We start from the raw sequence: 27933 nt of genomic DNA on the forward strand, positions 1-27933 counted from the left end.
GCCGGGGCCGTCGCGCGGCTTGCGTCGAGCAAAACTGCAGTCCGCGGTGCTGTCTCACCGGTGCGGCCGAGAAGCCGGCGAATCCTTGACTCTTCGGAAACTACAGTACCCGTCTTCCCGCCACCATGGAGTATCTCATCGGCATCCAGGGCCCCGACTATGTCCTTGTCGCCTCTGACCGGGTGGCCGCTAACAATATTGTCCAGATGAAGGACGGTGAGAGGAACCAGGGGAGGCCGGGTTGGGCCTGGGTGTAGGGGCAGCCGGGAAAAAGTTCGTGGTGATGGTGGTAGGATGTTGGGTTGGTACCAGGGAGGTCAGGGAGTTGGGACCCCTCCTGCCTCGATCTACACTTGCTTATTTTTTAGAATTAGGAGACAGGCAGGCAAGTTTAGGGCCTTAATATTCGCTCCTCCCAAGGCTCCCAGGTCAGTGCTCTGCTCCGGCCTTCGTTAAAAGCTTGCTAGGCGAGAGTTGCCTAAGGGAATTAAGTTTTTAGGTATTTAAGCGTCTGCCGGGCACCACAGAATCTCTGATGAATTTCCTGTTGTCGTTACTAATGTGGTTAGTTTACTGGCAGCATAAGGTGGGATCCTGGGGAGAGTGAGACTGTGCGACCGGAAACTTGGCATTTCTCCTTCGCTGCCTGTACTCTCCCGTGTTTCAGCTCTCATCCTTGTTTTCCAGGGCGTTGATGTTTCGTTTTTCTTACATTTAAGTAGTTAGTGGAGTTGGGAGACTAGAGCCCTGTTTTGTTTTTGTTTTTTTAAATTTGCTTTATGAGTTTGTACAAGTTATTTTGCAGTGCCCTAATTTCCTCATCCGTTACATCAGGTTAGTAATACTAATCTCACAAGCTCGTTGGAAGGATTTAGTGAAAAAAAATTTGCCATTGCTTAGCACAGTGACAGATACTTAATAATAATAATACTAAACACTATGTATAGGTGTTGTTTTAGGCAATTTACATTATTCATTTAACCTTTTGCAGTAGGCATTATTATATCGCCAGTTTATAGGTGTTAGTTTTGAGGTTAGTTTATAGAGGTTAAGAAACTTACCTAAGGCCACAGTGGCAGAACCCAGATTCAAACCTATGCAGTTTGAATCCATATCTTTTGCCCATAACTGTTCATACTGTTTCCTTATAGTCAGGACTCAGTAAATAATTGTTTAAAGATTTTTGATTATTGATCTGTGGAATCCAAGAGTGTGTTTTCAGGATTGACTATAGACATGTTACTGTTGAAAAAATACTATTCTTTGGTGCTGGTGACCTAATGTTCACTTGACAAATAGATTTTGGGCACTTAGGTAACTTTTACAGTGCTAAATGCTGAAGGGATGCAAAGAAGAATAAGATATGGCCTGTATCTTAAAAGAATACAATTTAACAAGAGACTCATACATGTGTACCAATAATTATAACACAAGCTAGAAAATTATGCTGCTTCTGAAAAGTACAGTCAAACTTCTCAGGTACTGCAGAGGAAGAAGAGATTGTTTTTAGATAATCCAAAGGAAGAAGAGATTCTGGTTGTAGAGATTAGGGAAAGCTTTGAGGGCAGATAATAGTTCATCTGGGGTTTAAAGAAAGAAAAATGATTAAATCTGGGGTTTCCTGAAGTATGCGAACAAAGGGAAAAAAGTATCCGCCACTGCTTTTGTCAGCGATCTGGTTGTCAGGTTGTCATCACTTGGAAAGAACTCTGAGGGACTTTGCTTGAGTTCTTTTCTTTCTGAAGAAGAAGTAGACTTGAAAGTGATTTGTTAAATATCTGTATTGTGATATGGATTGTTTTGTAAGTCAAATTACTATACGAAATTCCATGATTAGTTTGTAGAAGTTCTGTTTGTAAATCATGCTTTCCAAAGGAGTAAAATTATTTTGAGAGTAAAAACAAAATAATCTGTCCATTATTTTGAAACTAAGACCTTTGACATTTAAGTGATTTTAGCATGAAGTGGTGCCCAAATAGAGCAATAACCAAGTCAGTACCTTTACAGTTGTTCTGTTTCATCACAATAAAGTATGTTAATTCACTTTGAAAAGTAGAATGTTCTTTAAGCCTACTTATGTACACAGTGCTTCTGGGTGTTATAAGGGATGCAGCGTATTATGTATAATCCATAGAGTGGTCTAAGACATTAAGAAACCAAGGAAATAAATACTACAGAATGATTTTGTATGATAAAAGAAGTATCACTAGTAAGTATTAGGATAGTTTTTAAATTGATGATTTCAAAGGTAAATCTTAAGGGTATTCAGAGAAAAGAAAGATCACTGTGGTATGGAAGAAAGATGAATTTGAGTTAGTTCTTGAAAAATGGTTGGAAATAATTGCACTTAACTCAGTATTTAGTTTTTCCTATCGTCTTTTCTGGTATAAAAATTTTTGTGATAGGAACTTTGGGACTGTATAAGGACTTTTTCCTACCTTTCATTTCGTGAAGGAACTTGTTTAGGATAGGTGAGAATGCTGAAAATGAGTAACCTTTTGGGATTCATTTTTTCCAAGTATAAAATGAGAATGATACTTCCAATCAGTGTGTTAGTTTGTCACTTTGTAAGATATTTAATACAAAAATAGAGAAGATATTTCCCAGAGATTGCTTGTGTATTAAAATATCACAACTCTTCATTTTAGTTAGTTATATGCCTCATTTCTTGTCTCTTGTCTCCTGGCCTGTAGAGAATTGTTCGGAATTCTCCAGCCCACACAGAATGCTCTTCTTTTCTGTATTTATATAGCATGTATAATCTGAATTATATCGTCTAACGCTGAGTCTAATAATATTGAACATGTACAGTTTTTTCCATCTATGAGTTAGGTAGCAATAAGTCATAGCTTTACTATGAACATACTTGGCAACCAGGGCTTAGAGAGGGCAAATAATTTACCCAGATTCAGAGTATTGAGCCCAGATTATGACTAAGGTCTGTTGGGTTCTAATCTAGCTGGTTTTCCATAGACTTGTTCACTGATGTTCATTTTGTTGTCCATTTGTTTCTTGTATGTGGATCTTGTAAGTTCTTTGTCAAGGATCAGAAATTCCCTAGAACTACACAAGCTGTTTCCTGCACAACTCAGGGAGACATTATCATCTATCACTTTTGTTTTTATATGCCCCCTCATTACTCACTGGACATGCAATAGATGTTTAAAAGCCACTTTGGCCTTGTATTAAGTTTATTTCAAAGTCGAACAGTTTACTGCCTAGAATTTTAGCATTTCTTCTAAATGGGACATAATAAGAACAGCTTTTCTTCTCATGAAAATAATGCAAACTTATTAAGTAATGCTTTCCTACAAAAATGATGTGCGTTAATAAGTATAGACATTTTAGGAACTACTAATAAGCAAAAAGAAGGAAATACAAATTGCCCATACTCTTGCCACTGGCAAAAACTTAGATGCCAGTGGCATCTAATACTCTTCTGGTCCTTTTTCTTTGCATAGGTAATATAACTGTAAGTAATTTTTTTTTTCTTTCTTAAACAAGTGTGCAAACTAACAATCTTTAAATCTCTTGTAGTCTATAACAAATAAGCTTGTTCGTTTAGGAGTTTCAAGGCAATTTGAAACTATCTAATGGCAGTGTGTGTGTGTGTGTGTGTGTGTGTGTGTGTGTGTGTGTGTGTTTTCAAAGTCTAAGCCGTGTTCCTGGTATCTGCAACTCACAAACACTTGTAAAATGTTTGACTATAGCATTTTGTTTTTTAAATCCTATTAAGGGATTTTGACATTTCAGAAGCTTTCATGCAGGAAACATGTCTCCCAGGGAAGATTATTCAGCACTATTTGAAAAATGAAAAGTGAAAGCAAGAGTAAGATAGGAAGATTTAGGCTTTTTCTGAAGCTGCAAACTGAATATGGAATGTTCTTCCTTAGGCACTAATTGTAGTCATATTACTTATTTATCTGTCTAATCTGAGTGAGTCTGGTTCAGCTAGATAAGATTAGCATGTTGGGATTTTTGAGGAGTTTTTAAATAGCTTAGTGTTACATGTTCCTTAGAATTTTCACTTTGGCAACCATTTTAATTTTCTTTTTGCTTTGGAAATGGAGGTGGTTTACTTTTTAAGGTGATTTGTATTCTCAATTGATTTCTTTCTTGAGATGGCACCTTAATTTTAATTGTAGCACCAATCTTTTTCATATGTGCTTTTGTATGTGTATAAACATAATAACTAGCGTTTGTATTAATAGAGACATTTCAGGGCTTTGTACTCATGAGCCTAAAGGTAATGTCTTGATTTCTTCAGTTTTTTTGGTTTTGTTCCTTGCATTTCAAAGGCCTTTAAATATTTTTAACAGTGTTCTCAATTGTTAGCTTTCATATATATTCTCCAACTGAAATTGACGTTAAATATGCCGATGGGTTTAACATAGAGAATGAAGAGAGTAATTAATGCAGTTGCCCATTAAAATCTTCTAAAAACAGTGATTAGTCAAATTATTAAATATAGTAATTGATAAACCTGTTTGTAGTTACCTATATAATTGTAAATTTCTGAGAAGGTAATTTCTAACACTGATTTTTTCTTTGAGCAGATCATGACAAGATGTTTAAGATGAGTGAGAAAATCTTACTCCTATGTGTTGGAGAGGCTGGAGACACTGTACAGTTTGCAGAATATATTCAGAAAAATGTGCAACTTTATAAGATGCGAAATGGTGGGTAACATTTAGAATGTATTTTTAGTTGGTTTGTCTTTAACCTTGAACTGAAAAGAATATTCTCTATTGGTGGTTATCCACATGAGCAGACCAAGGTGGTCATGTTTTTGTTTGAGTCTTCTTATTTTTGAAACCTTATCTCTAGACCCTCTTTCTGATCCTAAAGATTTTCTACAAAATTCTCAGAGCAGAGAAGAGAACCATTATAACACTGATACTTGGGGGATAAAACTAACACCATCTTAGAGATGGGTGTGGTACTATCGGACTTTTTAAATCTTAGATATTTCAGAGGATGTGATTTGAGCTAAAGTATATCTGAATCTCAGAACTAAAAGACCTAAGTTAACCTGGTTTTACTTTTTTTTTTTTTGATATGACAAGTCACTTATCTTCTCTGGCCCTTTTATTTTCCTTATCTCTAAAATGGAATTATAATAATGTTAATGAATAATATGTATGAAAATGCTTTGTAAACTTAAACCTCTGAGTAATTGCATTACTGTCATAAAAGAGTTCTGCCTTGCCTTGCTGGTAAGTTCTTGTGTAGGAAGATAATTAGTTTTTTGTGAGATATTTTGTGAGTTCTCTCTGGGGCTCATGAACTCTTATCCACTGGGAAAGCCCCTTAATCAAATAATATTAGCTATTAGCCCTCTGATCTAGGAAATTTTATAGTGACAGTCTAGCAGAAAGAACCTTATTTTCATTTACTTATTTCACAGTTTAATAACACTGTTATACACAGCACTGGTATAATGTGGAGCTGTGAAGGAACTTAATTTGAATATAATTGTATATGTAAAATGACTAGATATGATTCATTCATATGGTTTTTTAGGCAGCAAATTTAGGATTATTTATTCAATTCCATAAATATTTTTGAGGGCCTCATCTGTGTTAAACACTCTGCCTAGTACCATAGAGAATTCAAAGATGAACAGGGCTCATTCTCCACCAGTCAGGAACCTAAAGCACATGTACTTAGGTTTAAGCAGCTTGGAAAATTTCAAGAATTATTTTTTAATGGTTTTACTTTTGCCTACATGGCAAGTGAAGGATGCATTATAATTACCTGTCAAGTATAGTTTTGTGTATGTAACTTTATGCAGTAATTCCTATGCATATTAAAGTTTAGGAACTGAGCTAAAATAAGAGAAAGAAAGAAAAATGTATCTGTGGGTGGTCAGGCATCAGACTTTTCTGCCTTTAAAATAACTGTCAAATCCTTAATTGTATTTACAGTATTAGGTAGAGAATTGGAAAGTATATCTGCTTGTCTAAATTTGCTTCCATTATGATTTAATATTTACTAAGAGACTTGACATGAGGATGAAATTCATTAACATATGTGAAAGCACCTAACATAGACCCTGAGATATAGTAGCTGTTCAATAAATATTTGTTAGAATTTTAATCTAAATCTTACGTGACACTGGTGTTTAAAATGTTATAGGGAATAACCACATGCTATGTGTCTTTCTAAATTGGCATTTTATGTGTGAGCCTGCTGAGTTGTGAGTCATTCTTGTGTCTTTCGGTACTAGTCCCATTTTACTGAGAGTTACGTTCCGAAGTGAGTGCACTATGAAATTCACACCTGATGCCATTCCTTTGGACTGTATTTTTGTTGGCATTACAACTTTTTTTTAAAGGTTTTACATTTGAGATACTCTTTTTAAAAATGTTTAATGGTAGAAAATTTATTTTCGGTGGCTTGGACTTTTGAAAATCCTATTACACTTCTTAATAAAGTTACTTTTTTAAAAAAGAAAACTTTGTAAAATATAACTCTGAGACGATCCTAACTCCCAGCCTCTCTTTTCCCTTTATCTTTTTAAAATAAACTAAAAAAAATTGGCATCTCAAGACCTCTTTCTTTTTTTTTCAACACCTTTGTATTTGTATCCCTTTCATTATACAGAGGAAACTACAGTCTGTTGATGAATGAATAACTTAAGGCTGTGAATTTATTCTTACCACAGAATGGTTAGATCTCACCTTGGTTCTGTTATGTGACCAGGAATTATTGTCAGTACTAACGAGCCATTTCACAACTGTTATATGGGGAAAAGGACAAGAAATAAGATTGTACTCCTTGTTCTTTAAATATTCTTGAGTATACAGAGGATGGTAGGCTGTAAGAAGAGGAGTGGTGGAATGATTTGGGGTATTGTTATTCCTTCTGCTTCACTTAAATGTGACCCTTTATCTCTTGTACCAGGTTATGAATTGTCTCCTACAGCAGCAGCTAATTTCACACGCCGAAACCTGGCTGACTGTCTTCGGAGTCGGGTAAGAAATACAGCCTTAGATAAGAGCAAAAAATCTTCTGTGCTTCTTTTTATATTCCATTACACATGAGTAGTATTTTTGCCCTCATTTTGGCCTTCCTTAGCCCTTCTCATTCTTTAGTTTCTTTGGATTTGTTTTCTCTTTCTGAACAGTTGCTAAAAAGCCCAAAGGGCAAATATACATTCCAGGGAACTTGGATGGGACACACCATCATGAAAGCCTGTGACAGCCTTTAAAAATTATTTTCAGAGTGTTTTCATAGAAACCATGTTTCTTATTTCCTATGGTTGAAGGACTCTACATGTTAGTGGAGATGAAATCTTGAAAATAATAATGCAAATTTCATCTTGAGATTATCTGTATCTTTCTATGACTGTTCTTGCCAAAGCACACAGAATTATTTTTCCTCACTTATTCAGAGCTGTGTTTGTTCCGTTGATGGTATGTTAAAAGATGCAACATTAAGTTAAGGATTCAATGTATTAAAGATTGTGTAAGATATGCCAAGAGGGTTCATATGATTGCTAAAGTTATATATTATTCCCTTCCCACAGGGACTAAGTAAATGGAAGCTTACCATGTGACCTACCTCCTGTGCCTGTTTACACATCTATGAAATCTAGATAACTTCCTAACCCCACAGGAGTGCTAAGAAAATGAATGCTTAATATTTCATAATATTTAACATTTATTTGACTTTTGCCCAAAGCATTTTGTTTATTAATTTAATGTACTCACTATTCGACTGAGATATATAGTAGTTAATTCTCTATCACTAATAAGGATTGAAAGGCATAAAGTGGCAAAGAGACTAGCTCCAGGTCATGTACCAGGTCAGGCAAAGCTACATAAATGGTTCCATAATTACCTGACTGTTCTATCTTACATCAGCTCCTTGGTTTTTTTTAGTAATGTTTCTAGAACATTGGTGCTATTCGTATTTTTTATTAGGGTTTTAGCTTCATCTGTACTTCCGTAAGCTGATGTATGATGGAACTCTAAACAAGTACAAGTGTTTTCCTAAAAAGTTACTTATTACAGATCTTTAAGGAAGTTTATTTTTAGTGACTGGTAATACTGGATTGAGAACTTCTCAATGCTAGCTTTGGCCAAAGAGCTTGTGCAATATGAAGGATCATGAATTTTGAAGAGAAACCAGAGACATGATGGATTTGGAGGAGACAGATTTACATACTTTGTTTTGATCTGGGTAAAAAGTTAATGGCCTTTTCTTTTTCACGTCTTCGTCTTCATGAGAGAAGAAAATGGGTCAGATATGACCTATCCTGCTACCCAGAAGTTCTTGTGGAATTCAGTAAAGAGTATGCTATGGCTTGCTGTGTAAAATATGCCTCTTGACTTGTCAGGCAGAACTGGAATAAGAATTCCAGCTTTGGGCACAATAAACACTTTGTCATAAATGCTGTCATAAGTTCCTTTTAGAATTGAGATAAGAGTGGCAGTGTGCTTCATGCAAATGTAATGAATCCAGTTAATCTTCTTGTAGCAGAAATGTTTGATGTCTTAACAAATACATATCCCAGTGACATGGGGCTCTAGTAAATATTGACTACCTATGCCTTGTGCTTCTAGGTCCAGTCTCTGCTCCCTGACCCTTTTATCAAAATAGGCTATTTGTTCTAAAATAGGAGTTTATATTTTAGTCATTTTATTCTAGAGAGAAAGGTGGTGGTGGTTTTTCAGCCTTACTGATAAGTGTAGTCACTGGATTTGGTACATTTACAGTTATACCAGTTAGTACATGAGACTTACTTTAGGTTAGCATGCATAACACTGTGTCTAAAGCTCAAATTGTTTGATTTCCAATTTGCTCTGTGTGTTTGTGTGTGTGTGTGTGTGTGTGTGGTATTTCCAATTTGCTCTGTGTGTGTGTGTGTGTGTGTGTGTGTGCGCGCGCGCGCGCGCGCGTGCGCTCGTGTGCGCACGCGCGTTTGGTTGGGAGGACATTTATTTATTGTGGAGTACATAATTTTATGTAAACTGGTTCTTTAAAATGCAGGCAGCTTAACATGGTCCTTATGCACAGTCTCTGGAATTAGACTGCCTGGGTTTAAATCTTTGTTTACTGACTTGCTAACTGTGTGTCTTTGGACAAATTCTAAGCTTAATTTCCCTTCTTACAAAATAATAACATCTACTTCATTGAATTATCATAAAGAATAAATAAGGTAATCATGCAAAGTTGTTAGCACAGTGTATGGAGCATACAGCTAATTAATAAATGACTTTTGTTTTTATGCTCCTATTGCTGTTTGGGTGAAGAAGCAATTTAATAGCTATAAGTTAGTTTCCTATAGGAGATTCTACTTATTTTAGTTGAACTGATCTTCTAGTAAAGAGGGGGATATTAGTTATTTTATTTTAGTTGAACTGATCTAGTAAAGAGGGGGATATAAAAAATTACTGATAATGATAGAGAACATAGAAATAAACCAATGTCAGTTATCTGTTATGTGCTAGGCTTTGTTCTAGATCAACACAGTCCAGTAAAGTAGTCACTAGTCATATGTGGCTATTTAAATTTAAAGTAATTAAAATTAAATAAAATTATAAAATTCAGTTCCTGGGTGAGAGTCTCCTGGACTTTGAATGAGAAATAAACTTTTATTTCTGTAAAAAATTTGGTTCCTCAGTTACATTAGCTATGTTTCAAGTGCTCATGTGGCTAATGGCTATCATATTGGACATTGAAGATATAGAACATTTTTGTCATCATAGAAAGTTCTCTTGGACAGTGCTATTTTAGATAGTTATGTATGTGGCCTATTTAATGGTTATTATGACACCATGAAACAAGTTTACTTACAAGGATAATAAGGCTGGTTTATCCATTTTCTTACAAGGATAATAAGGCTGGTTGATAAAGAGTAGTATTTCCCTTATGTGTCCAAGTATACCAAAGGCACTCATATCGCTTGTTAAAGGCTGAAGTAAAATTCTCACTTCAAATACCATACTCTTTCATACCTTTTCCTTTATTAATTACTGGAGTAATTTGGGGAAGCATGAAATGTTCAGTTCTATTAAAATGTCAAGCTCTCCACATAGGATTATATAGATAAGGTTTAAATGTGTACCCATTGTAGATGTTCAATAAAGATTTGCTGAATAAATGTCATTCAGTTAGATCCATATAGACCATAAATTCTCTTCCAGTGTATAAATACACAATGAAAATGTTATTGTGCATTTATACACTGGAAGAGAATTTTATTAAAGTATTCTTAATGAACGGATTTTACTTCTCCATGTGAGAATTAAATATATGAGATCAGCAAGAAGAGATGGAAAAAGACACATGGGAAAAATCAAGAGCCTTTATTTTAGTTTTTATTTAAATGCATGTGTACATTTAAGTTGATCTGCTTCTGGTTCTACCCTACAGAGCAGAAAAAGGGCTTATTAGGCTTTTGCTATGGGTTTGACACACAATTTCAAATATTTATGAGGCTTTTTTGAGCATGGGTTTTGGAGTCATATATCAGTTCCAGTCTCTGATATGTACTAGTTTGTATGATTTTTTGAATAAGTTACTTATATTTGCTGAGCCTCACTTTCTTTATCTATTACGGAAGGCATGATCAAATGTGGCAAATGAAGAGAACTGAGAATTAACCATTGGTTTGACAAAATGTATTTTGAGTGAGTGAATGATATCTCCCTGGAAAATAGTATTTAATAAGTGATTCCATCATTTAGGAACTACTATTTGGATTTTTAACAGGATTATTTTGAAAATTTTGTGATGACTTACAGGCATAGTTCACACAAGGCTTGTTTAAATTCTCCTTATGCTTTGATTACTGGGCTGTGGAAGGGAGAGTGATAAGCAGTGGGGGCTATTTCTTGCCTGAAATGAATTATGTGGTACATTTGGTGTAGCCCATCTGAATGCCCTGAAATTTTCTGTTATTGTTTTTACATATGTAGAGATTGAGGTATGAATCAACTGAATCTGTTATCGTTGTGGAATGTGGAGCGTGTGGCAAGGCTTAGAGGAAAGTGCTGACTTCCGTGGTGTGTAATCCCCAGGGCTTTAGTACTGCTCCTCACTGGCCAAAGTATTTTCATAGAACCTATTCTGAAGAGCTTGGCTTTTGGTAATTTACCTTTTTATAGGGCTATACTTGTAAATGCTTACTTAGCAAATAAACAATAGAAATAATGAGTTGGGAAAATATCATCTAGACTGGTATAGTGGTTTTCAAACTTTATTCCATGAAGCTGCCTCAGGAAACTCAGCAAGCAAGGTCAGGATGGCACACCTTTAGATCTACTTCATATAGGTCAACTTAGCTTTTGTCTACTTTATATATTGGGATTCTGTGTATGATTTTGTTTGAAAAAGTGGCTTCACTGTCCCCATCCCACCAAAGGTTGAAAATGAATGATATAGTTGAAAGAGCCGTGTTCCAGGAGGTTAGCACCAGCTCTCCTGTGAGCTAGTAGAAAAACCTTGGGAGAAAGAGAGAATTTGATTGAATAATTTCCCCGCCCCCCCCCAAACAGTATGATTTAAAAATTTAATGTCAAGACCATAGCCAGACTTGAATTTTTTTTTTTTCAGTGAAAGGGAAGGAATATGTATGAAAGAATTTTGGGTATAATTCTCGTTAATAGTAGGCATGTATAGTGTGTTCCTGTCCTAAAAGAATCCCGTTGCTTTGAGCCTTCTATTCTGACCACTAGAGTTATTGTTTTTTTTGCTTTTGGTGGCTGGCACAAAGATATCATCTGTTTATTGGTATTAGTGAGGTCATGTGACCCTTATGAACAGATGGCCCAGGTGAAACCTTGACTTTGCAGGTCTTATCTCCTAAACACAACCAACCATTTGTTACATGTGATTAAAATATCACTAACAAGGGTAATTTCACATGCTTTCTGGCAAATGTGGTTAGCAGGATGTGACATGACACGGCACTGCCTTCTTCCTCCATGTGCCATCTCCCTTGAGGCCTCATATCCCCTGCTTGCCCCTGTCTCACCCATGCTCTGGCTTGCCTTCCAGCTCACCTGCTCCAGATGGGTGGCACAGTGGGAGGACACTGGCAAAGGCAGATGTGTTTATTTTCCGGAGACAAAATGTTGTGCTGCCGCAGATGGCAGTGCCTTGGAGCAAATGGCAGCCTTTGACACTGCTGCTACCCAGCCCGGGCATCTTGGCAGAACTGGCTTTTGGTGATAGGGGAGTTGAAAAAAAAATCAAGATGTTCAGCATAAAACTCATGGAATTTAGTGCAAGTGCAGTTCTTTTAGACCTGGAGAGCAATTTTCTTTCCCACCAGACCTCAGTTAACTAGTCAGCTAACTGGATTTTCACAATGGGCCGAGAGTTATGTGTCCGTTAATTATTTTTGTCTCCTAGCCTTAATAGGACATAAAGTAAAACCTGAAAACATATGGATACATTTATATGGGTACTCAGTGGCATTGCAAAACACATGTGCATCCCAGGTTACATCTCACAAGGAGTCTCTTGGGATTGGGGGTGGGCCATTGTCTGCTCCATTGGAGATACTGCTCTTCTATTTTTAGTGGTCATTTTGATTATCCAAAGACCCAGAGACAGATGTGCCTGAAATTGAGATGCCTTAATTAATATGACAATACTTTGTGCATATAGTGTTTTTCTACCAAGAAGACTAAGAATTCTGACAGCCGCCCTTTTAAGCTGTTTGCTTATACAGTCATTAGAGCTTGACTAAGTTTATCAGGAAGACAAAGAGTTAGATGTTGAATCATACTTACTAGTCTAAGAAAAAATGGCTTAAGAAGATTCTTCTTTGAAAGTTACTGGCTTTATCAGGAAACCTTTTATTTCCTTCTTTTTAAAAAATATGTGCTGTTTTTCCCAGCCCTAGTGCTGATAGAGTTAGGAGTTTTGCAGGTGTAAAGTCCTCCCCCCGCCCCGTCCCCGTCCCTATCTCTCTCCAGGGGGTTGTATGTGAGAAGGTGTTGCTTTCTCACTCAGAGAGCATATATGTGCTACCCTGTTGGATGCCTGCTGTGAGCAGAGAGAACCCCTGTTCTGGCTGAATGGAATAAGCCTATTGGGTGGCTGGGATTGTACAACTTCATAATGCCAACTTTTCACTTAAAGCATCTTTCCTACCCACAATGGCGGTGAAGCAGTATAGGTAATTGGTCTAAATTTGTATTGTTTTAAAACTATGTCTTGAAAATTATGTGGTTTCCTATCAAGGTTTGGTTTAAGTCATGAGCAGCGGAGTACTGTGTCTGCTAGGTAAAAATATCCCTTTATTCTGAAAATGTTTCCCATCAGAAGTGCCAGTTTACCCCAACTTTTAAGATTGCTTTAAACCAGTGCCCTGGCATGTGTGGGCATGTCCTCATACATACTCACAGATACACATACACATATACCCTGGCATCTTAGTGCCTCTTTATCTGCCCTGTCACAAGATCATGTAGCGATATGAATCTAGGGGCTGATCCCAAAACCTCCATGAGATTTTTCTTTATTCTCTCCTTAAAAACAGTAATCTAAAATGGAAGACAGTGGGAAGTCTTTGGATGGAGAAATAGTTGATTGTTCTATTTCTTGACTTGGGAAGTAGTTACATATGTATTCACTTTATTCATTAAGCTATACACGTATATCTTATGCACTTTTATGTATATGTATTATTTCACTAAAAAAAAGTTTAAGAAAAGGAAAAGGCTAAAAGGGCAGGAAAGCACATTTTTTTGAAAAGTTAAAAATGAGAAAAACAGGTTCAGATTTACCATTACTCTTGAGTATAGACAACAGAGCAAATCAGATTAACTAGATTGGAAAGAAAAAAGAAAGGAGAGGAAATAATAATAATAATCTAATTATTATATGATTTACATAATTTAATTATATAATTAATATAAATATTGAGGAATATTTATAAACTGAAATAACCCTCCAGAATTCCATATTTACCTTTCTAATGACTCTTAATTTGTGCTATTTCCTACAGCTGAGAAGTGCCATAGGCGCTGATATTCATTTAGCAGATCTATAGCCTGCATTGTCTTTGGGGCTGAGGAAGCAGAGACACAAAGCTCAGTGTGTGTCTTCAGATGGAGAAATAGGGAAGTAAGCAGTCAATTGCACTGCAGAGTGACAAGTGCTGCAGTAGCCATACAGATAGGTGCTCTGGGAACAGAGCCTAACTTGAACTTTGAAGGACCAGCTGTCATTAAGGCAAAGATGAAACAGAAGGGAGCACTGGAAGCGCAGACCAAGGAGGTGTGTGAGAGCATATGTTAGGTTAGGCCCAGTGGTTTTCTGATGATGTTCTGAGCAGCGACAAATAGTTCTCTAAGCCTCCTACTCCTAATTTTTTATCTGTTTTAATTAGTGGAGTACTGTATATAAGTTAGGGCTTACTGATTGAAAAACAAATATAAGTATCTTTATATAGTTTTACTATATATATATATATTCCACAATCTAAAGTGTGTGTGTGTGTGTGTGTGTGTGTATATATATACACACACACACACTTTATATATACTTTCTAAAGTGTATAAAGTGGACTATATATATATAGTCCAAAGTAGTTTATTAAATACAGCTGAGGTTTTTAGAGGACTGGTAAGAGATTGAAACTAGAGAGGTAGTCCACATTATGAAAACTTTAATGAAAAATCTTTATGCTAAAAGCAGTGGAGTTCTCTGGAAGCTCATTGGCTAAGAGGGGGTTAACATGATCAGATGAGATTTGGTTAGACCATTGGCTGCTTTTTGGTTGAGCATTTGGAGAAAGAAGCAGGGAGACCAATGAGGAGCGTCTATGTCCATTGAAGAGGTAGGAGTAACGTGTTGGACCTAGGCTGCTAATGGGGAGCACTATGTTCTAATAGAAGGGCTCCTAAATAGTCTGCTCCGCAGGATTTCCTGAGTACTCTCTATTAGTTGCTATGGACCCCTAAAAACATATACAACCATATCTAGTCCTAAATAGTCTTTTCTAGCAGACTTATTAACTCAGGGAAATGAATCAGCTCTGATGTTCAACATGAATAGATACTTATGGACATGCTTAGGATGTACAACTTAATATGTACTTGTGTACAAAGCATGGCTTCTGCATTGAATTTTTGAGAACTGACTTAAAGGTATATGGAGTCTTAAATTTTCCCTAGAAACTGCCAGCTCATTAAAAAAAAGAATTCAAGTGGTCTTGTTGCAGACATGGTGTTGTTGGTTTTACCATTGCACAGTCAGCAATTTTATTTTGATGTTATTTGGGAGAAAGCAGTATTTTTGATTAGCAAGTAAAATTAATGTAGAAAACAAATACTGTGTTAACTAGTTGGTATAATAAGGCATCTGTGCTATGTTGCATTTCAACTCATTAAATTTCTAAACTTCTAATTACTATGATTACACTTTAATAGGAGAATCATTCAAACTTGGAATTAGTGGTGGCGTTAGAGAAGTAAAATATATAGAAATTTTGGAATTATTGAAGAGGGACTTTAAAATCTAGTTTTGCTAAAAACTGAAATACACAATATATTTAAATTTTCTCCTCCTGAAATTCAGATGCAGTTGACATTTATTGGGCACCTACTACTTACTAGGCCTTCTTCCAGGAACTTTAACACAGTGAACAACTTTTCATTCCTCACAGCTGTCAGGCAAGCAGTACTACTATCCTTACATTCAGATAGGGTACTTGAGGCTCCCAGACTAAGTGACTATCTCAGGTAACACAAATATAAAGTGATAAAGCCACATTTGATCTCAGATCTTTATTGCTTTTTTCACAAAAGCACATGCCTATCTTATGACTTACAGCACTAAAAATCATAGTTTATTCAAACAACAATTTAAAAGGTATTTTGATTTTATAGTTTAAAATGTTTGTTCTAAATTTAGCAGTAACATTCCTGAGTGTATAAGATCTCAACTGTTATAAGAATTTTTGCCAGTGTGTTAAGCAGAAACATTTGGACATGAGGTAATCATTATTAACAGAAAATGAAGACAACTTTTATATTATGATTTTGCGTCTACCAACACCAGACAGGTATACCACCCTTTCAGAGAAAAGGAAAAGGAAATCTCGATTAGACAGTCTCACTTTCAAAGTAATGTTTTATTTTGTCTTGGGCTTCTGAAAATCAAAGATTTGCTTCTTTTGAGGCACACCTGCTTCCTTATTTCTCAGTTTAGTGTGAGAATTTATAAACATGGTCCAGTTTGTTTTTTAGTGCTACAAAAGATAAATGTGAAAGAGGAGAGCAAGAAAATCAGGCAGTCAGTTTAACATCCCTGTTGTGAAGCTCAGTTTAGTATTCTGAGTAGTTTAAATTCATACTTTTTTCAGCCACAGGATTAAAAGGAAACTGTTTTCACCTTTCAACTTCCTAGCTCCTCCCCTTCCCCAATGGCAACAGTAGATAATAGGACTGGTCCCAGCTTGTGATCATGAAGGAGAAAAAAGTCCAGTTTTTCCGCAGCTCCCCAGAACTACTCTCTTAAACTTTCAAGTTCACAGTCTTAGAGATTAGCCTCTCTGCTTTATCTCTCTTCTTTCACTTCTTCTCTTGCTGTGTTTCCTGACCTCCCTCTCATCCCTTTCTCAGTCACATTCTCCTCTTCATACTGAATCACTTGTACTTCCCCTAGCTTTCTGTGGTTCTCTCTTGTATCTCTGCCTTTGCCTACTTCACCACTTTGCTGGTCATTTTCCCCTGAATGTACTTCCACATTTCCAAATGGCTAACTCTTAATTGCTGGTTAAGACTCAGTTCAGCAATCTTCAGGGAAACTTGTTCTGTATTTCCCAACACATACACGTCACCCTCAACTTCTTTGTGCTCTCATGGGAACCTAGAAATACCTCTGCAATATTGTCCTGTCACAATTGTTTTCTTCACTGTCTTCCACAGGTAAGCATAGAATGTGTGTTTGTGTAAATAAAGCCTCCTGACTCGCTGGCTCTTTATTCAATTTCATGATCTCAGCTATATACTAATTTTTCTTTCCAGCTGCCTCTAGACAGCTCAACTTAAGCTCACTGGATCTAAAATTACATTTATTCTGCCACCTTTCCCCTTATTGAGGTTTCTCTTAACAACTCTCTCCCTCATCTTGTAGTCTGCTAGTTAATAATTCTGTCAGTTCTACTTTGCAAATATATCTCATATTCTACAGATCCCCTGCTGTTCCTACTGCTTCTGCAATGTTCCGAGATGAGAAAAAGGCTTGGGTTGGATTGACAGGAGAATGGGAGTGGTTTTTACTGGCTCCTCCATGGTTTATATACTGAAGTTCACATTCTTTAGTCTACGAAGTCAATGACAGTATCATTCCAGTTCCTATCATTCCATTTCCTACTCTCTGCTTCCTGCTAAAATTTCCTAATTCACTAGGTACATGTGTCCCATAATCTCCAATACCCAGACATTCCATGTTTCTCTATGTTTATTTGCCTTCACATAGGCTGTTTCCTCCATCTGGAATCCTTCCTACCCCTATCTACCTTGTGAGCTCCTTCCAGATTCAGGTTTTCATCTTCATCACCTGGCACAATTCTTCTCACAGAGTTAAGGCTAAATAGCATTTACTGAATTTATAATATATTCACATTCTAAATGCAAAGTGAAATTGATTGGGGCACCCTCCCACTTCATAATTATCCTGTGTTGTAGTCTCGAGAACTTTCGCAGGACTTAGTTGATAACTTTTGTAAATTGTGTACATTTATAATTAAGGCATAGTCACCATTGTTATTAGAAAAAGAAATTGATGATTTCCTTAAAAAGGCCTGTGTCAAAGAGGATTAAAATGAGGATACAAATGATTCTATATTGCTCATGCATTAGGGATGGATAGTTCTTCCCTAGCCTCATCCTCATTCATAGAACCATAATCTTTTAGAGCTGGAAAGGGTTCTTAGATCATGAGGACAGTTGCAAGTTGCTGAAATCTTTTGAGATAGTTTTTGTTTAAAATATTGAACATTGCAAGTTATACCACCAAACCCACCCAAAGGAGCTAGCTAGTAAATTATGTTGGTTATTGGAAACTAGCTCTTTTTTTTTAAGTGAATGTTTTCCATTTGATTTCTAAATTTTATTTTCTGTGAACAAGCTCTTGATTCAGAGTTCAGAGCACAGTGTAAGAAAATAATAATTGATCCATTTTACTTGTTAATGAAGTTGAAAATTTGGGCATTGGTAAATCAGTTAAGGTGTTGGTATCTGTTATCACACATATTTTTTGAGTACTTACTACATGTCTTACATAGTTTTAGACCCTTTAGAGGAATCATAATGGTCTGATGTTAAACCTGCCCTTTTGAAACTTAAAATATTATTGGTCATATGAGATGTGATATGTGAAATAGAGAACAATAGATGCTGGTATGCAAAATAGTACATTCTGAAATATTTGAGTGTGAAACTGACATTTACATACTGAATCATATTTTCACACTAATTTCCATTTTGTGGAGGCAGCATGGTTTCCTAGAAAAGCACACAAAACTTGGAATCAGGAAGCCTGGATTCTGGTCCTGATTCTGACGCTAATTAGCGGTGTGGTTTAGGGCAAGTCACTGTCTCCTCTTTGAACCTGAGTCCCACGTTTGTAAAAGGAATGTTAGATAAACTAATTGAGCTTTTAGATCTCTGCTAACTCTATAACTGCATTTTTGTGAAATACTCTCAGTGCCAAAGATGAAATTTTAGGCAGCTTTGACAATCAGCTGGACTAAAAGAAATAGCAGGCACTGTTTCCTTCAAAGCCTAGTCTCTGGTTAGCGTATTTAGAAATCCATTAAAACACTGTCATCACTAGACAAACTCCTTTGTCTCATTGGTGGTTCTGCATCTCCTTCCAAATTACTGACCCTCCAGGAATGGAAGTATGCTTCACACACTGCTTAATGTTCCAAGGTGCAGCACATCGCAAAAGAAACTGTACCACCAAGGCATCTCTCTCATAGCGACATCATCCTATTCAATTAGAGGTGGCAAAGGCTGGCCTGGCTCCAAAAGAAGACTGTCATTTCCTCTCTTTTTCTGTGTCCACGCTCTGCAGGATGCTTCCTCACGCCCACCTCTCTCCCCCTTGCTGTGACTTTGGCTTCCGCCAGATGTCACACCGCTGCTTGTCACCGCCCAGACTCTCGTCACTGATTTTGTTGTTTCAGTGTATTTATCACAACTGTTCTCTTTAGCTGTAAAATTTATGGAATTTCACACTTTTCTTAATCACTATGGTGTTTCTTTTTCATGAGAGAGGAAATATACAAGGAGTTGTATGTGCAAGAGTTGGAGGGAGGGCAACATTCCATCTAACTTAAGGGAAGTTTGTGTATGTGTGCCATGTACATCTCTCATTCCCGGATGTACAAGGGAACTGAGCTCAAATGTACGAAGTAGAACTGAACTCAATTCCGTAGAGCTCAGAGGTACTTAGGAAGTCCATTTCAATCCCAGGGAGAAGTACATAAAAGATACGCTCATTGGCTAATTCCCTGGCCTTAATTTTATCCCTTTTAGAAGCCAAAAAAGGTAGATAATTTTATTGGCTCTTTGTGGTACATCTTGATCTTCTTATTATCTAGTCAGATCTGTTAAATAATGTAGTAGTAGGATCCTAAAAATGATGGAGGTGGTAGCGATGGTGGTGATAATAACTAATCTATATTATTAGTAACAGCATTACATTGAGTACTTCACATTTATTTAAACCTTGCCACAGCTCTATAATGATGTACACTGTTATTATCCCTGTTCTATAAATGAGGAAATCTCAAAATGACTTAAAGCTCTCTGCTTTAAAAATAAGCTTATGTTGTGTATTTTTTAAGGGAAGAAAAGATAACCACATTTGTCTAGGTTCTTTTTTTTCCCTCTTGTAAAAAGAGGCAAAATTTTGGTGGTACCTTATTTTAGAAGCTAAAATTCATTTTGAGTTCCCTGGATGGTTCATTTAAATTTTTTCCTTTGCACATCAATTAGATACAACTTTAAAACTAAGCGTTGTTGGCATTTGACTGCAAACAGTTGTTGGTGATCCTCAAGGCCATTGGACAGAGTGTCTCAACTAAATGTTTGGATTCATTTACTGGTTATTTGGATGTTTATGTTAGTTCAGAATGATATTCAGTCCTGGCCTCTGCTGTGGAAGATACCTAGATAAATAAGATACTCCCCCTCCCCGTGGTGACCTCATAACTTTATTTATTCCCTAGATTTGCTATCTAAACAATTAGAATAGGGGACACAGGCAAAGACTAAATTATATCATGCACAGAATAAGGATTACTTGGTAAAAGAGGATTCCTGGAAATTTGGTCATGATTGATTAGTGTTCCCATTTCCCCAGAATAATTGGCAAATTCTCACATATTATACTGATCATGGTTGGGGAATAAGACGAAAAAATAGCTGGAAAGTGAGGCTCAGCATTCAGGACGGACATATCTGTAAGGATAGAAACAGCATGAAGCTACTTAATGGTAATTTACTCTCCAAATCTGGATATAGGATTTGTTTTTGGTTTGTTTTTTCAGGCTTCCAGAAAATCTGTCTTCATGCTTTTGTCAATCTCAAGATAGGTTAGAGTGGGTTGACTATAAAGCAGATATATTCTAAGTGTTCATGTGTGAACGTTTGCAACAATAAACCCCATCACCGTAGGGCCCCAGAAAGAGTCTGGGAAGGAGAGAGGAGGAAACTATCATTTACTGCATTTTACCACGTGTCAGGCAGTGTGCCAGGCACTTATGTAAACATCTCTTCGTATTCCTTTATGAAGACATTTAGGAGGAATTTATCTTGTATTTCAGTGCCAGGAGTAGATGGGCTTCTCCTGAGTACTTGCCCTATTTATTTCATGGACACTCTGAACTTCATAGATGATGGTGTTTCTCTAGTAATAATTTTAGCATTTTCTGAGCCTTTACTATGTTTTAGGTACCGTGCTTATTATTTATATGTATATCTCTGTGAATCTGCACTGCAGCCCTTTTGTAGTAGGTATTATTGCATGTTTTCACTGAGAACACTAAAATTGAGAGAGGTTAAGTGACTAACTTTTCTAAAGCCACACATCTGGTAATAGAGCCAAATTTCAAACTCAGGTCTAACTCTGCAGTGTAGCCCAGCTGTTTCTTCCTGAGATATTTATGCTATTGTCTCCCTTTATTTAATTCTAAACACCTAACCTGTATCCTAAATTTTTTTTTTTACTTAGCAACCCATGTCTAAAGGGAGGTCAAAGAGAAGGACCCAGGAGTCTAGCAAAAAGCAGCAATATGTATATACTCAGAGAGAAACTGGTGGTTGATTTAAAACTTGAACCAGTTCTCAAAAGTAGGGCCTATAACTTTTTGGCATTTGTTTAATGGTTTTCTTAATCTTATGACACTAGGCATTAGCCACATATAAAAACATATAATGCATTCTGGTATGATTATTATTCAGCAAATATTTTTTTGCATGTACTATATGCTTATACATCATTGAACAAGCCAGACATTTGTCTCAATCTAAGAAAACACTAATGAATTGAGACTATAAAGGAATGTAACAGTCAAGAAACCTGTAACTATGGCTTAGTCGTTTTGAATGCCATGATTCTTAGAGTGAGAGAGTGACAGTACACAAGACTTTATTTAAAATTTTAAAAAACTAGTGTGAGCCAGAGATCTTTGATGGAGCATTGTCAGAAGAATTTCAGAAACTGCAAGTTGTTACACAGATGTATTGATTTAATTAGTCTAGATAACACCATTTATTTATGCTTAAGCATCTCACACATGCGAAGTTGGTAATTCGAAGTCACACAATAATTTGTGAGTTATCTTCTATACCACGTGTTGTAGCTTCTGAATACCAACTTTGACAAGTGTGTGTGTCAGATGCTTAAGCATAAATAAATGATATTATATAGACCAATTAAGCAAGACAGTTTACTTTTGGAATTCTGTTGACATAGTTTCATGTAAAATCTTTTGGTGGTGGCTTTTAAAATCACATTAATTATATTAAACAGTTTAATCTTATACTATGGGCAAGATCCTCATTGAAGTAGAACATATCTGGGTTCTGCTGGTTAGGTCTCTGGATATTTGGGTGGATCCTTAATATACCATTGCAACGTGATAAAATTGTTTTCGTTAACCATGCAATGGGTGTTTTAGCCAGTGGATAAAGAAGAGTAGAGTTATCCTTTTAGCAAAAAAATGAACTTATTTTTGTGATAGATAGGAGTCTGTATTTTTAAATCTCTTGGGGAGGGAGACCAGTTAGGATACCCTTTCTCTCCTCATGCCTCCCTCCTTCTTTCTCTCTCTGTCCTTCCTTCCCTCTCTCCTTCGCTCTCTCTCCCTATCTCTGTTTTCCTCTCTCTCTCTTCTTCTTTCCCTCCCTCTCTCCCCATCCTTTTAGCTATTCTAATTTTAACTATAAGAACACCAAGTTTTTTTATGTTTGCCTGATATTACAGTACTGTTTTCACATATTAAAAAATACTATCAGTTATACAGTATATTTTTTATCTGTATCTAATTTTGAAAGTTTTGTTGTCATTTAAAATGGTAAGCTATCCGAAGGAAACTGGAGTCTAGATAATATAATAGGGAACTTAGCATCTTTTCTTTCAGAGTTGGGGATGCCTCGCCTCTGTTATTTTTTCTCACCATAGTCCCTAGAAGATAGAAAGGGGAAAGATTAATTAACCTAGTTTTACACATGAGAAAACAGAAGCTCATAGGGGTTAAATGTCTTTCCTAGGGTTAGACTTACTAAGACTGTAGTCACAGAATGCCCCAGAGAATTCCAGAGCCTGGCAGAGTGTAGCACACTACCCACTGAGAAATGTGATAGGCAGGTAATTATTTTCTCAGAAGACTTGACTATTGCTGGTCAATTCTTACTCTTCTAAGAATATCCACCATCTTATCCCCAAGGCAGAAACTTGTTTGCAGGTTAGGGCTACTCTGTAATCTTTAGGAGATGTTACTTAGCACAGCTGGCTTGGAATTCCAGGTAAGTATAATATTTTCATGTGTTCTTCTAACAGGAGTTTCTTCAGGCTGCTGCTAAGTGCCCATGTTAATCAGTGCTCAAAGAATGTAAGATGTCACTTTTAAGACCATTAGCTGTTATTACTTTATGCTCTGTAACAGGGGGCATAAAGGTATTTGATTTCATTTCATGTGCACTAAATTGAATACTTAGGGATGGTAACATAACCTTGGGCAAGGCCTGCTCACTACCCATCCAGTCAGGCAAATGCAAGAGGGAAAACACATTTTGCAGAGAAAAAGGAAGCCATGTAAAATGGGAATCTCACTGCTGATGCCCGGGGGCATAGACAGACTGAATTTAATATGGAAAATGGCCCAGCTGGTATAAAAAAAAATCATCCATTTGGAGTTAAAGAGCAAGGCAGACTTAGTCAAGGTTCTCTGTAGGAACTTGTATTCTTAGATTTGCAAGTAAAACGAAGACCACCTATAAATCCAAGTTATATTTACTTTTTATTTGTCTCATTTATAAAAATTACTTCTGAGTTATCTTAGGGAAACCTAGTTATATTAGGAAAATGTTAGCATTTCACCTAAATCTACAGTTCTGTGTAGATTTAGTATTCATGGAGTTCCATCATCATTATCTGCATTAACAGTTTAGTAATTTTACTTAGATATTTGAGACCTACTATCCTTTCCCACCCTGAGTTGTTTCCTTAATAGTGGGGCATACTGTTAACCACTTAAGATTTTGGTTCAGGTGCTCAGACTGAGCCTGTTTATTTTGGATGGAGCTGCTGCTTTCTTTAGTCTGTGGCCTGACACTCTCAGAATTGTGTTTTTTGGTTTCAGCAGTTTGAAGAGACATAAGAGCACCCATGCTTTGCCTTTGAAATGCATTTGTAACAGGTTCTGGTCCATAGGCTTTAAGAAGAAAGCTTTTTCATATACCTTAAAGTGCTCCAAGTGGTCTTCTGTTCAAAGAAAGCAAGCCGACCTCCCATTACCTCTTACCACATTCTAGGTTCTTTAGATTTCTCTAAATTTTTACTTTCATCATGCTTGACTTAGCTGCTGCTATTTTCTTATTCATCAAGAGTTGGAATGTTCCCATATGCTGTGGGAAGAGGTGTTGGTATTACTGCTTTGACGATCACTTTGTCAACATCTTTCTTTCTTAGACCCCATATCATGTCAACCTTCTCCTGGCTGGCTATGATGAGCATGAGGGTCCAGCGCTCTACTACATGGACTACCTGGCAGCCTTGGCCAAGGCCCCATTTGCAGCCCATGGTTATGGTGCCTTCCTGACACTCAGTATCCTGGATCGATACTATACACCAAGTAAGTTCTAGCATTCAGTAGGAGAGTCCCATCCTCAGCTGCTCCCCAGTTTTGTGCACTACCCTTTGGAGTTGGGTGGCCAGGACTTGAATAAAGGCTGGAGCCTAAGAAGCACATGCAAGTACTCTCTGGAAGTTGTTCTTTCCTGTGGGTTATTCAAAAGCTGATAAAAGTCCCTCTTTTGCCAGGCAAAATGAGATATTGCATTTGTGTTTTATTTTGTTTTAAATGGGGGTTGAGTAGTGAGTAAAACGATAATTGTTCAGTTACAAATGGTCAATTTTTTCACTTATTTTGCTCTGCCTGCATGCTTATTATCAGCTATTGAGAATGAACAAGTAAACCAAGTGGTTTGTGTGCTTGTTTTGAGCTTGTGAGGGTGAACAGGTCCCCAGCGTGACAACTGAGGACTTCTTTGTTTAAAGGCAAAGCTTTTGAAGACCACAAATCTAGACCTTTTCCTTGGTTCTTATCACCCAATGGCTGCCCCCTCCTGCAAGACAAAGCTTGCTCTCTACTTGTCCGTAAACTGCCAGCTTGGCACAGGGATGCTTTTCTGCTAAGTTCTATCTTCTAACCCCAGTCCCAACCTCAACTTTAGCCACTGTGAGCACTAGATATTTGGGAGTCTTAGCTTTTACAGTCCTTAGATGCAGCACAGATGACCACTTCTCTCTTACATTCCATTCTTCCCTGTCAGTATAGTAAAATTCTGGCTTGTTCATTCCTTTTTTGGTGCTGCCCTCTCGCTCAACCTCAGCTTTGCCAGAGCTCCAGGCCACATCCTGAAAAGAATTAGCCTGGCCTCCTAGTGACTGTTTTCTTGATTTGGCATCTGTCGATAATAGAGCTCATTTTGCCCACCAAAATAACCACCAACCACCCCTGAAGCCTAACTGCATAATATGTCATCCCCGTTTGCCATGCCCATGGACAGTTCCTTTGGCTTCTATTTTGTGAGAGTCTCAGCCTTATCCTATGAATTCTCTTTCCATTGTTAAACTAAGACCCAGCTGGGAAAATGAGGCTGAAACTCCATCTCTGTCCTTCCTTTCCCTGATTTGCAGCTGGCCAGGGCAGATGGAACTGGTTTAAGCCCTGGTCCGGGTGGGGGTGGGTGGGGGGATGGGCTATAAAAAAAGAGGCAGGCCGCTGGACTTCTCTAGAGGCAGGCCCTGGCCAGGGGAGGCAGAATTCCGTCATGCTTACCCTTCTCTGTAGCAAATCAATTTGCAATGGCTTGTGGCTGCCAGAGCATTGGGTCTGGGGCACCCTCGACTGCATATGGAATAAGTTTGTTGCAAGCTAAAAGGCTAGACTTTTTTTTTTTTTTTTTGTCTTTTCCGTTTGTGTGACACACTGACCTGAAGAAGTTTGAAACTTAAGAGTTGTGGCAGAGAGTTGGATTTAATGGCAGACCTTTGAGTGCTTGGCCTCTGTGTTCTTTTTCAGCTATCTCACGTGAGAGGGCAGTGGAGCTTCTAAGGAAATGTCTAGAGGAGGTGAGTAGCCCCCATGGGATCCTGAAAGGACTGAAAAGAATGTTTTGTCTCTGTTTGCCAATAATGTTCTAGTTCCTCGGTTGCATTTTTTCTGATCCTTGCCAGAAGGTGTAATAAATACCCACTAACCAGATGTGAAGTTGCTACCAGAGATAGAGCTTATTTTTCCTCTCATGGGTCACCTCATCATCAATGTCAGTTTTACAATTTAATTTCTTTTTGGTTCATGCAGACTAGTCGTTCTCAAATTTTAGCATGTATAAGAATCATCTGATTCTTGTTTAAAAACCAAAAACATATTCAGCACCCGCCTCCCTGCTGCCTTCTGATTCACATGTTCTGATGTAGAGCCTTAAGATATTTTAACCATCAGTTCCATCAGGTGATTTTGCTGCAGGTGGTAACTGGGCCATACTTTAAGAACTGCTGCCCTAGACTTTATACCTGCTATATTCTTGTGACACCTAGAGTTGCCATACTGTCTGTTACCTTAACAGTACATGAGTCCAGGAGAGAAAGCCTCCCCTGAGAATTCAGGAGGCTATAGAAAGCAACTAGGAAGCTTCAGGTGGAAGGGGAGAGAATCCTTTAGTTTATGAGGCCAAGAACATGGACTCCACCCATTCTAGTACTACTAAAAGTCAGAGGCTTTGGGGTATGATTTGAGGGTGAGGAGGAAAAGAAAGCTCCCTTAGCCTTTTTTTATCCTTTTACTGTTCTTGTGGCCTAAGGATTAACTTGAATTTATGGTCTAGTCAGAGAGTAGGAGGATGAGAGCAGGGGGAGCTTTGGACGTAATGTCAGTTTACCTCTACACAGGCCTGTCATTTTCAGTCCACAGTGCCCCCTTCTTCCTCTTGTTTGTAAATCCCCTTTCCAAAGCAGAAGCTGAAAATAAACTCATGTGCTTTTCTTAACCATTTAGCTGAGAGGCTGTATTAGTCTGGCAGCCCCAAGTATTGCAAGGGGCTGCCAGGAAGAAGCCACTGGAATACAAGTGCTTTGAGGTTATTCCTCATAGATCCAAAAGATGATCATTTTAGAAACCCATATTTTCTTATGGTCACCTTTTCTTGATCTTGGAGCTTGTTTCTGAACATAAGTGTCAGCCAGAGAAGTCTCTGGAAGTGAATGGGTTGTTGCTGCTCAGTCCTCAGCAGTAAAGGAGGTGGGAGGAGACAGGGAACGTCAAAGGTGGGAGGGCTTAGGCCTGGAGAGGTGGACATTTCCAGGATATGCTCCTAAAGGAGCAGGTAGGGAGCTTTGTGCCTTCTCTCTGGAGTATAAGTGAGGCATCCAGGAAGGGTAGCCACAGAAGCAATGATTTCCTCCAGTCTCTTCCTTGGTAATCTCCAGCCAGGTTTGTGGGGCTGTCTGCTTCCATGCATGTAGACCACAGCTCCTTCGGAACACCCTCTCAAGCAGGGAGTCAACGAGAGCGCAGAGATGTTACTTTAATGACAGGGCAGCTTCTATTGGAGAAGACAGAAGCAGGGGTTGTTCCAAGAGCAGTTTTGCTGACAGTCCTTCCCACCACACCACCAGCTACACACACACAATCACACAGTCCTTATAACGTGGGAGAGTGACTGGAGCAAATCGTTGGGACCTAGGAGCACCTCGCTTTGGTCCAAAGCTTATTCCTAGGGCAATCTTTTGTTGGCTTATTACCTTGAACCACTTTAAAAGAGAAGTCTGTGTTTACCAGTCTAATTGGTAGCAGACTGTGGGAAATAGAGCATTGGAGTGTCTCATTTTTCATTAGCTGACTGACCAGAGACAAGCTCCCAACTGCATCTCCCAGTTCTCACTACCTTCCAGTCAGTCAGCCTTCAGCTGCAGTTTGAGCTTTCCTTATTGTCCTAGTACCGACGGTCTCCAATAGGATGTAAGCTCCACAAAAGCAGGGATTTTTATCTGCTTTTGTGCCCAGTGCCTCAAACAGAGCCTGGCCCATAGTTGGTGCTGAGTGAATATTTGATCACTGATTTCCTCCATGTCTCTCTGCAGCTCCAGAAACGCTTCATCCTGAATCTGCCAACCTTCAGTGTTCGAATCATCGACAAAAATGGCATCCATGACCTGGACAACATT

At 37.7% G+C, this 27933-nt stretch overlaps 1 protein-coding gene across 1 annotated transcript; it reads left to right on the forward strand.

The window, feature by feature from the left end:
- On the forward strand, positions 1-27930 carry PSMB2 (proteasome subunit beta 2; the record flags this gene model as incomplete). The annotated part of the gene is made up of 6 exons (XM_006924509.3): positions 1-216; positions 4557-4679; positions 6907-6977; positions 24175-24337; positions 25790-25839; positions 27850-27930. Coding segments are annotated over exons 1-6 (579 nt in total), but the record flags the coding sequence as incomplete, so codon positions are not given.
- Positions 27931-27933: the final 3 nt, after the last annotated feature.

The sequence above is a fragment of the Pteropus alecto genome, unplaced genomic scaffold (genome assembly GCF_000325575.1).
Source record: "Pteropus alecto unplaced genomic scaffold, ASM32557v1 scaffold39, whole genome shotgun sequence".
Lineage (NCBI taxonomy): Eukaryota > Metazoa > Chordata > Mammalia > Chiroptera > Pteropodidae > Pteropus > Pteropus alecto.